The following is an 11,159-nucleotide window of genomic DNA, read 5'->3' as shown; positions in this document are numbered from 1 at the left end:
CTATACTAGGGAAATGTATAAAAGAAGGAATTATCAAGTGGTCCTTCAGGAGAATGTTAGCCTTTCTTCCACTGTCATATTCTGAGCTAAGGCCACACCAATAAATTTGTCTGCTTTCCACTCACACACAGTTTTAACTGCTAAACATAACTTAAAAATGAAAAACAATAGTCTTTCTTGCATAAAATCAACTGTATTTTTATTCATCTCTTCACAAAGTTTTAAAATGAACTATATGTAGTCGTTAAGCCTTTAACTTAAAGGCTATCCAATAACTCTGTTTTAAAATAGATACTCTGGATAAAAAAGCAACACAAATAACAAACCTTGTGATACATCTTTGGAAGAAAATGTCTCATAGTGCATGTCAGAGCTTGAATGTTCATATCTCACCTCCTCAAATAACTCAAAGTTTCTTAAGAAATGTCACTCATCAATTGCTGATGTAAGTTTAGGCTGACTGGAATGCTACATAGCTGCAGTCTACAACACTTCAGCACAACAAAAATACTCAATTGGAAGTGATCACATAATAATCAGGTATTCTTGTTGCAGGTTTTGGCAAGCCTCCTGGTAAACAAATGCATTTATAGCATGGATTCCAGCTATATCCTGCTTAGACAACATGCCTTTTGTGGGTTACCAAATTATGCTTGTCACTAACAAATATTTTGTCAATATTATCTGAAATGTTACAATTACAGAAAAACAAACAAATCACAACTGTGGAAATAAATAATACATATAGCCACTGCCCATGTTCTCAGAAACACCTGTTCAGCTGCAGTGCATATGGAAATTTGGGCTATATATGTCTACATACTTATGTGGTATTTACACAGACACTATGCAGCCACATATAGGTTGTCTTACTGTAATGACATTACATAATGTACCGCAGTTTACTAACATTACCTACCTACAGGTTAGTGACGTGGAAGAACATACACGCAGCTGAAAAAGGAACTCTAAGTCACTCCTAATTCAAGAAGTTTTTATTCTTAAAGTAAATATTTTAGCCCATAACATTACTCAGTTCATTTTTCTTTTAGAAAATTGCTGTAAAAAAAAATAATTCTAAACCCTACCCCTACGTTTAAGAAACATATCATGGTTGGGTGGGAGACAATGTATTTATTTTTTTACTGCAAGCAGAATGAGGGCCTGAAGCTATCACGAAGACAAATTCCTATTTTTGTGCTATATAAATTTCATGTTCAGTGAATTATGCAAGACAAATAAGATTATCAGAATACCTGTGTTAAGAAACCTGTCATGGTTTTTCCTTCTACTATCTCTTAGAAGAAAACGTCATACAGATTTTTAACAAGTTAGTTCTGTAACATAGCCTTTAAGAAGCTTACCAACTTTGGAGACATGCCAGATTACTACAAGAATTTAAACTTGGAAAAATGCTTGTTTTAAGGAATTTAAGACAGGCAGTATTATTAACATAAATCATTATTTTATTTTTGTAATTGTTACAAAATTTTCTTAGAGGCACTTCTGTGGACAGAACACTACCATAAAAAAGATGCAACAGTATTATACATTTATGACTATTACTTTGCTATATTGTCATACTGGCAAAAGAAATAAGATGCGTAAAATCAAAGTTCCACTGAAAGGAAAACTTTCAATCAATACAAAGAAGATAGAGTTACCTAAAGAAAAACACTACTGCAAAAGCAATTGGGAGACTAGAGCTTTTACTACATGAGATATTACTGGCAATTGACTTTTTTTTTTTGATAAATATCTGCAACTACATGTGCTTATTGTCTAAAGTTCTCAAGGCCTTTATGATTTTAACTTCATAGATCATTACAATAAATATTTTTATTCCAATCAGGGAAAGAGATATAGGAATTGACTGCCAGTGACAGAGTCCAGAATCCTACCTTCCCTTCTGCAACTATTTCAAGGACCATATCCTTTATATCTGTGCCATATTATGCAAACTTACCGTTAAGTAAATGGTTCAAAATGCTTATTTATAAAGTCTACTGTATAGTAAGAAGGTGCATGCCAGGTGATACCACCTGGCCAACCCTGTAGGACTCTTCCAAAAGTTAAAAAAGTCCTGCAGAGAGACTACTTCATACTTCCAAATAACTTTTCTACAAAAGTACTGGAAAATTCACTCATCAGCTCCTTGATTTTCTACTAATTTTCAGACTTGACAACAAAAACGAAACTCAATTTTATGCTATTCAGATGGCACATGCCATTTAAGATAAAATTGTACTGCCAGTCTCAGTGTTAAATTTTTACCCTTTATGATCCAAAACAACAGGTAATGAAAACCAGAAAAAACACTCTTATTAATAGGCAGTACAGATAACTGTGTAGTAAAAGTTATATATGTAACAACTGAGATATACTCAGTTAGTGTCCTTAAACTCAAGTTTGGTCTTTTATAAGCGCAAATTTAAAAACAAACAAACAAAAAAGAAAAAAAAGCTCCTCCACCAGCAATACAATATAGTATGTCAGATCTCAAATGATGCTGTCAAATCTGTTTTCAACTCCTTATCGCTCTCCAAAACATGGCTTAAAGCCACATACATAACCATTTCCTGACCACATTACTTTAATTGGAGTTTGGTGCATTCAGCATACATCCTATGGCTAGGCTGATACTAGCAAAATCTTTTGCGGCTGCACTTCTAGTACTTGTACCATTTTTAACACCCTGCTACCTATTCCTTCTCAGAGCAGTCTTGCTTCTCAAGGATGTCAAGACTTTTTCAGTTAGCCACTGGCATGTTACGTGTGCTTCTGATTCACAGAACCTTCTGATTACACACTATATAAGGGAAGCATTAGGGCTTTCATTTTCCTAGACCAAAGCATTAAACGACTTCTTTTTCTCACCATCTGCCCCACCTGTCTGCCAGAGGTTACTGCCCCTCTAAGATGGACTACCTGGATAAGCAAATACCTGCATCTCAGCCACTGCAGTGCACAGATCAGCGTGAGAACTCAAACACACATTCTCCAGCACCTTGAAGCTTTTCACCAAGCATTGTGACAAGCAATTGTTCATTGAAGGGTCTGATGGACATACAAAACAGTAAGCATGGCATTTAGGTCCAGGAGAAGGACTCTCTTAAATTTATGGAAAATGCTTTGATTTAAATTTGCAAATTATCCTAGTGCAGACCATATCCCGAAGTGTGCATCAGTACCCTCTGAATGTTAAAACACTGAATACTGCTTATGAGCAGTCTTGAAAGTGCACACCTGAAAAATTCTGATTAGTGAAACGAATGATGGTCATTCTTGGGGCATCTAGCATGGCAACTTATACCTCTGTGATCCCGGCATCTCTTTCAGGGAAAAGGTTACCTTTCAAAACTTAAAGGCTTTGAAAAAGCTGAGCACTCTTTCAGAGTAATTTGATGGTTTGGATATTTGCTGCGCTCCTTTCAAATGTAGAAAAAGATCCATCATCTAGAAAACACTGAAACCCTAAGCAATATAGCTCCTGGAAACCAACAGATTTAATGACGCACAGCATTAGCAGTGTAAGTAAGCAGGGTACGGTTCTGAATCCTTATGTTGTTTGAAATAAATATGTCCATCAAAAAATAAACTAGAGGCAGTTGGAATAAAAAGTCCCTGTGGGAATTGCATATCTTCAGGAATTCAATTCCTGAGTTTACAGAAACCCATCCCCTTTACAAACGGAGGGGACCAGCAGAAGGAACTCAACTGGAATACTTGCTTGGTGAACACTCGCCAAGATGAATAATAACTTGACAAACAGATTAAATAAAAACAAAGGTATCAATGAAGACTAACCAAAGTCATTTTTTTTCAGTTATCCCTTTATGAAAGAATCAGAAATACCTATGTTAAAAAGAGAATACTACTGCAAACATGGACGGGATAACCTTATTCCATCCACAACATAAACAAAATATTGCAGTTCCAGAAACTGACATCTGATGAATAAAAAAACAAAGACACAGGTAAAAATGGAAAGGAACTGAAAAGATCAACATCCATTTTAAAGGCTGTAAAAGAAAGCTCTGGAGTTTGAATTCCTGTAGAATGTGAAGTGTAAGAAAATGCCAACAGGCCGTTTGACCAAAACCACTATGAAATACCTTCAGATTTAAAACGTTAAAGCATATCCAAGTATTATTCATCGTATTATGCAAACATCTAAAATGCAGAACTTGGCTCGGCAAGTTGGACAAGGCACGCGGCTCGACAGCCAGGTCTCTGGGTGCTGCTGATCCTGTCGGCTAGCGAACCATTTGCCCATGCAGGTGAGGCACCACATAGGACGACAGTAGCATTGCTGGCATTCCCCTTCATTTGGCTCCTGGCAGTTCTTGATGAGCTTGATGTTTGCAATAGTCTGCATACACCCTATGCATGGCTCCAGCTCCTGAAGGAGAATAATGTCAAAACTATGAACTGCACACAAAGGCTTGCTATTGCTCTTCAAAAGGCTTTCTGAAAATTATCTGCATACAAGCACAGCATGAACCTGAGCTGGGCAGAGCCTCAAGGCAGAACTGCCTCATCAAAAGATAGCATGTGCTTCAAGTCTCCAGAGCTTCCATGAGAACACAAACTAATGAATGAGAACAAATTTACTCTATAGACAGAAAATCTAGAGCTGCTGCGTGAAACTGATTAAGCACAAATGACTGAAAACAGACTTTCTTCAGGTCTCTGAAGATCTCCACCTGTTTCCAGAATACAGCAGCCACATTAAGGTAAACAAGCAGCCATCTTTATCATTCTGACATGCTCTTTTTCAAATAACACAGAAATATACAGTTAGGAAAATAAGCAAAGCAAACAGTTCTCACCACTTGTTACATCAAGTGGTTCCTATATTCCACGTTTGTAAATAAAAGACATAAATAACAGGAAATATGGGGTCTCCTGAAATCAACGGGCACTGGTCTTGAGGAACCAGAAATTTACTTAATTTTTCTTGGAAAATATTAGAATGATTGTTATTTCCCCACAGTCAGTTATGCCACATGAGCTTGCAGTTGCATACGGAGATCATCTTGCTCTGAAGTGTTTTAGCAATTAGAATCATAGAACGGTTTGGGTTGGAAGGGACCTTAAAGATCATCTAATTCCAACCCCTCTGCCACTAATTAATTGATAAACAATAATAAGCATTTCCCTTGTGTCTTCCAGCTAAAGCTCTCCAAGAACTTGATTAAGTTCAAAAGACAGCACACTGAACAGGCAAGGAGACGTGAATCCTGTTCATACTGCTATCATGGATTTATAAAGTTCTGAGAAAGGCATCTTAACACCTAACTTTGTATTTATATTAAAAAAATGGAAATACTTATCCATCACCTACCTTTTAAAAGTTTTTTAATGGTATAAATGAAAAAACATTGAAGTGCTTACTAGCATTTACAAAACTATCCTCACAGCAGGGTAAAGCCATACTATTGATGTAAAATAGCACTGATATAACAAAAAGCAGCTCTGTTTTGTGGTCTCTGGCTACCACTTCCAAAGCACATTTTACTTTAACCACACAGGCGGTTTGATCGTGGAACAGATACAGACAAAAACTAGTCATCTTTCTTAGCCTCTTTACACCTCAGTCATTTCCCTCAGTCAGGTTCACTGCTGACAAAGTCTTGTGTCAACACGGAGAAAGGAAGAGTGTAGGATGCAGGACTGCTTCTTTCAGGGGCTATATAAGGTTTTAGCTTGAGAAATTAGAGTTTATCTTAGTTTTTGGGCAGGAAAAACTCCAGTGCAGAAAGATTAATTAACTTTTTCAATATGTTCATGGAGCTTTAGAGTAGGGAAAAATCACACGTATTTTTAATGTCTTTTAATGTCATATTATTTTGTTACATTTTTTAATCAATGTCAAACCAAAATTCAGTAGCTCAGTTGACACTTAAATATGTCACAAATTAAAAGCCCTGAAAGAAAGCAACTCTATCAAATAAATAGTATCTTTTCTTTTTTATGTCTTCACACTGTTTGCTGGCACTGCAATCAGAACGCACAACCTCACAATGTGCAGACACGTCTGATCCGGCTTTATTTTACCTATTGCACGTAACCATGCAGTGCAGATAGTATAAGCTCCATGATACTGCCCACGATATCAAGTACTCACTCCACTAGCTGGCACATCTGCCACAGTCTTACTGCAAGGTCACCAGAGCTAGTTCAGTCAATTGCCTCTGTTACACTGAACAGTGCTTTAGTCACACTTATGACTACAGCACAAGTATAATAATAACCAGGTCTCCACAAATGCTACTGAAGGAAGGACTCCATGGCCTTATTTACAACTAAAGCAAGCGCCAGTTAAGTATCTTTAATTTATTAGAGGAGAAGATCCAGCAAAACCTGGCTGTCTAGAAAAGCAAGCTGTAATAGAGCAAACTGCCTAAAGCACAGTAACAACAGCTGTTATTCTAGGTCTCTGTAAACCTTCTGAAAATACAACCTCACCATATCCAAATGTTTTCAAGTAAAAGTTTTATGGAAATTATTATAGGGGACTTTCTTCTACTGTGCTATTTCTCATGTCTCAAAAATGTAATGTTCACAATACAGTTCGTTTCTTAGTAGAAGGAACAGAAGCAGCAGCCGGATCTACATAATAAATGTTTACTGGAACAGGTGAGCCCTAAGTAAACAGAGTTACCAATTACAGTAATCACAGGCTCACCTATATTGAAAAATGTAATTATTACAGTCTCACACAGATAGAAGGTCTCACCTGAGTGCTTGGAACAGAATAAGGCTGGTTAATTTCCACCAGAGAAGTAAAGGTTTCTAGAAATAAATCACTGAGGCTTTGATGGATCACAACATTAGCTGCATTGCTGATGGGAGCACGGAGCTTTTCTCGGAGCTCCCCATACTCTGTGGAGTTCAGCCTGAAGAAGAAAAGATGGAACAAAATGTTACCTTGGTTATCCATTCAAATACCTTGATAGTACAGTGCAGAGATTACCATCAGACAAGTGGATACATAGAAAAGCCATGTAGGTTGGTACATACTGGTCAGAATAAATATGACAGCAATTATTTTATTTTATTTTGCTGTTTGTTTGTTTGTTTGTTTCTGATACAACTTGAAACATGATGTCATCCTGCCTGGATCCCAACCTGCATATATAAGTAAGTTCAGGCTTCATGTCCAGCCGGTTCTTCATCATACCCTTATCAGATTGCCAACAGGATATTCCAGAGATCAGCTAAAACATCATAAAAGGAAGGCTTTTGAAGTCATTAGCATGAATAAAAGTAATACTGGTACATAAATCATACTTTAACTAGAAAATACTGCATGCACACTTTCTGTCCATCTTTTTAATGCCTATTTACTTATACAATAGAACAAGTTCATTATAATAATATATATAGTTCCCTAGAGTTCATTAACTCCTGAGGACAGAAATTACAATTATTATATGATGAGGCATGTATCACATCCCGAAACAGTACATGTAAGTATCAGAAGAATGTCAATTGGTATCAGTTTCTGTGACTTTGTGATACAATTATAGATTAAAACTGTAATTTCACAAAGGCTACAAACGGCTGCTGAATGTGACACGCTCTGATTTAAGGCAGCAGCAGGCTGTGTTTCACACTAGGTCGCCTCTAGTAAAATAAGTCTCCCTAAGAGAGTTGCACAGGCCTTACGTGGCACCAGACTTTGTACAGATCCTGTAGTGACACGTTACTGTCATTACCCTTTTAAATGTAACAGCTCTGAACTGTAGATTCAGAAGTCCCCATGTCAGTGTTTCCGCTCATTAAACAGCTTTCATGAAGGAGCCCTGGGAACATCGCCCTGAAATTCCTTGGTCATTCTGCCACTAGCTCAGTTCCTGCAGCACAGAGCAATGCAAGGCCAGTTTAGCTTTCATTCCTGGTGGTCTCCATTGTTTTAACTGCTGTAGGATAATGTAGTTTGCTGACTACAGTGTCTGTGCAAATAACAGAGACCTTTGTATCCAGAGAATGAACTCACACTGAACACGCAGAGAAACATGGCCTGCCTACACAAAAGCATTTTTCTTTCAGAAACATCCCACTGTATCTACTTCTGATTCTGCATATATACAATGATCCTATATCCTTAAAAAAGGGATTTTTGTCCTATGGCACTTTTCTTAAATACTGTATGACTGCAGTCTAACTGATTTGCTCTTTTTGACATGTCTTATTACAAGAACTTCTAAACAGTCTTCTTGGTGCCGTTCTGTTTAGCCACAGAATTTGGGTTTTTGGAATTTTTTTTCCCTAAAAGGAATTGCCAAGGAAGTCACACTTTTCTCAGCAGGGGATGTAGTTTTATCACTCTGACACTGAAGCACTTATAGAAGAAGATCATTTAGTTGTTTAATACTTGTTTGGTCACCACTCTCACAGGCCTGTAGAAGCATCCTCTTTTCATTGGATTCTGTCATGCTCACCTGAGCTAACCTCTAAGTTTGAGCCGTTCACCTGGATGTCTAATACAATCATCTCATGCCTCCCACATGCTTGCCAGGACCCCTCTGTTCACCTAAACGTCTGGTAATGTCTACTTTTAGTTACCTGGTAAATACATGCTGCTGACTTACAAATTTACAGCAAACAGGCACTCAAATACCTTTTCAAATATGTAGTTGCAGGAGCACAAACATGGCTTTGTGCACTCCTTTTAATGACACAAGAACAACAAAGACTTTAGCACCGTTCTAATCAGTGTTACAGGTTTCTGCAGATCTTGTACTTTTGCCCAGCTACACAGAAATACTGCTAAAAAATAGCACAGGCCCTGGGAAAACAATCCATAACAGTTCACAGAACATTTACTATGATTGACTGCTATGAGAATACATAAATCATAAATGGACCAAAATTATTTCCTTGCTTAAAGGATAGTTGGCTTGCTCAGTGAGATCTCTTTTGTCCAGTGACAAAGTTGCAAGACTTGAGCAGGAGGGGGAAAAAAAGACACAGGTGAACAATAGCCAGTCTTAGACAAATCACTATTTCTTCACCCCCCAAATTTGTGAGACCAAAGATTCAGAGATTCTCCCTTTCTTTCCTATTCTTCACCTTTCACCTAAGTTTTTCCAGTTACTTCTTTCTGCATCCAGAACAACCCTTTTCCTAAGAGAGGACCAAACGGGGCAGTCCCTCTGTTTAACCGTTGTGCATTTATTATTTTAAGTACATGAATCTTTCTAAACAATCTTTCTTCGACACACTGTGTGGTAGAACTGTGCTCACAGCATCTCTCAACACCAGGCAGGAAGCAAGGAGACTTCAGATCTGCCACAAACACACTTCATTAGCACCATCAAATACCATATATATAACATAACAGGGTAGTATATTTTGTTTTACCGAATATCAAACGCCTTCACGTAGGGATTAATACTGGCAACACGGATGGTGAGGAACTGCACAGGCATATTTGAGTCTGGTGTGAGCTCATGCTGTCTGGAGTCTGTCACCGTCAAATGAATGTCCTGCTGCTGGGCAACATGTAAACAGTAGGTGGTCACCTTGATCACCCATGTGTCCGTAACGATCACCCTCGCTCCTGGGGCTCCAGTAGCAAATTTGTCAATTCTCCTAAATTCTGTATTGATGGAAGAAGCCACTGCCCTCCATCCTGACTGTGGGAGAGCATGAACAGCGAGCGTCCGGGCTAACGGATGGTTATTCCAACCCTTCCGTGACCAGTAATATGCCAGGGCACCAGCCACCGCTGGAAAGAGAACAGCGAAAAACAAGAAAGTTTTCCATCCACTTGAAGCCAGGTAGAAAAAATAAAGGTGTTTTTCAGGTGCAGCGAAGCACATACCAAGGTAATAACCTGCAAGGAAGAGGAAGCAGTTAAGTACGCACGTAAAGACACACCCCTGGATCTTACAGTTAATCTAGCCAGTGAGCTCACCCCCAGGACAGCTGTAGGATGGTATCTGTCGTCCTAAGCAATTTCATACTTCGTACCCTTACCTGTCACTGAGTTTTACTAGAAATATATCACTCAAGGAAGCCGATTTGAGGTTCCTGGTTAAATAAAACCCTCTTTTTTTTTTGTAACAGCACGGATGCAGCCAGGTAGTTTCAAAGCTTAGCGTTCCACCGAAGCCGGAGAGCTCCCGCAGCGAAGTGCCGCGTTCCCAAGCCGCCCGCTGTCAGGGAGCTCGCCCACCTTCCCGCACCCAAGGGTGGCAGGCGGGTGCCAGCCCCCTTACACCCCACCGAAGCCGTGTCTCTCACCGAGGGGCAGCAGGGAGTGAGCCAGCAGCGTGCCGGTGCTGCGCCGCAGGTGGTACTGCACGAAGGCCGCGTCCTCGCTGCCCAGCCAGGCGGCCAGCAGGCTCTGCACCGTCAGCCCCGCCGAGCGCACCTCGTCCGGGGGGAAGACGAAGCAGACGGCGAACACCACGTACGCCAGCGTGAAGGTCACCGCCGGGCTCTCCATGCTGAGCCGCCGGGGCGCGCCACGGCTCGGCCCGGCTCGGCTCGGCCTTGCGAGGCTCCCTGGGAGATGTAGTCCTGCGGGCTCGCCAAAGCCCTGCTGCCACGGCACGGCACGGCACGGCCTCAGGAGATGGCCGTGGGGAGGCTGGGCAGGGCCAGGAGGGCTTGGGGTTGCTCCTCACCCCAAGGCTCTTCTTGTCGCGTCACCTGCGGTCTCCATCCCCGGCAGCCAGACACGTGAAGGCGGGGATGCTGAGCTTCATAAAGTTCATAAACTTTTAATTGTACGCTGCACAGGCCCGGCGGATGAAATTAATTAGAGTTCTAAACTCAGAAGAGCGCCGTATGAAGATAACATCCTTCTGAATTAGGCTAATGTTTTACTTAAGGCTCTGAAAAAAAAACCACCACAAAACAACAACAAAAAAACTTTTTCTCTGGGCTTCCTGTTGTGTTTTACGTAATATTTTCTTTAGGGGATGATCAGTTAAGACCTTAATGGGAGACAGATTTAAAGGTACGTTTGTGCACTCCAAAACACAGTAGAATCCCGTCTGTGATTTCTGGTTACTCCTGAAATAGAAAAAATAAATAACTAATAGCCACAAACCGGCTGTTTCTCTCAGAACGCAACAACCCCCCTGCCTGCACCCTGTAGTAACCATGAACTGCAACATTTGTCTGTTATAAAGAAAGGG

The 11,159-nt window shown here is 40.0% G+C and overlaps 1 protein-coding gene across 1 annotated transcript; it reads right to left on the bottom strand.

The window, feature by feature from the left end:
- Positions 1 to 179: 179 nt before the first annotated feature.
- Positions 180 to 11,133, bottom strand: TMEM129 (transmembrane protein 129, E3 ubiquitin ligase). The gene is made up of 4 exons (XM_035547268.2): positions 10,258 to 11,133; positions 9,373 to 9,847; positions 6,743 to 6,902; positions 180 to 4,402 (listed from the first exon to the last, which is right to left on the bottom strand). The coding sequence occupies exons 1-4, from the start codon at positions 10,460 to 10,462 to the stop codon at positions 4,154 to 4,156; spliced, it is 1,089 nt and encodes a 362-aa protein (XP_035403161.1). The 5' UTR covers positions 10,463 to 11,133; the 3' UTR covers positions 180 to 4,153.
- Positions 11,134 to 11,159: the final 26 nt, after the last annotated feature.

Source organism: Cygnus atratus, chromosome 4 (genome assembly GCF_013377495.2).
Source record: "Cygnus atratus isolate AKBS03 ecotype Queensland, Australia chromosome 4, CAtr_DNAZoo_HiC_assembly, whole genome shotgun sequence".
Classification (NCBI taxonomy): Eukaryota; Metazoa; Chordata; class Aves; order Anseriformes; family Anatidae; genus Cygnus; species Cygnus atratus.
This window is presented reverse-complemented; position numbering and strand designations above follow the sequence as displayed.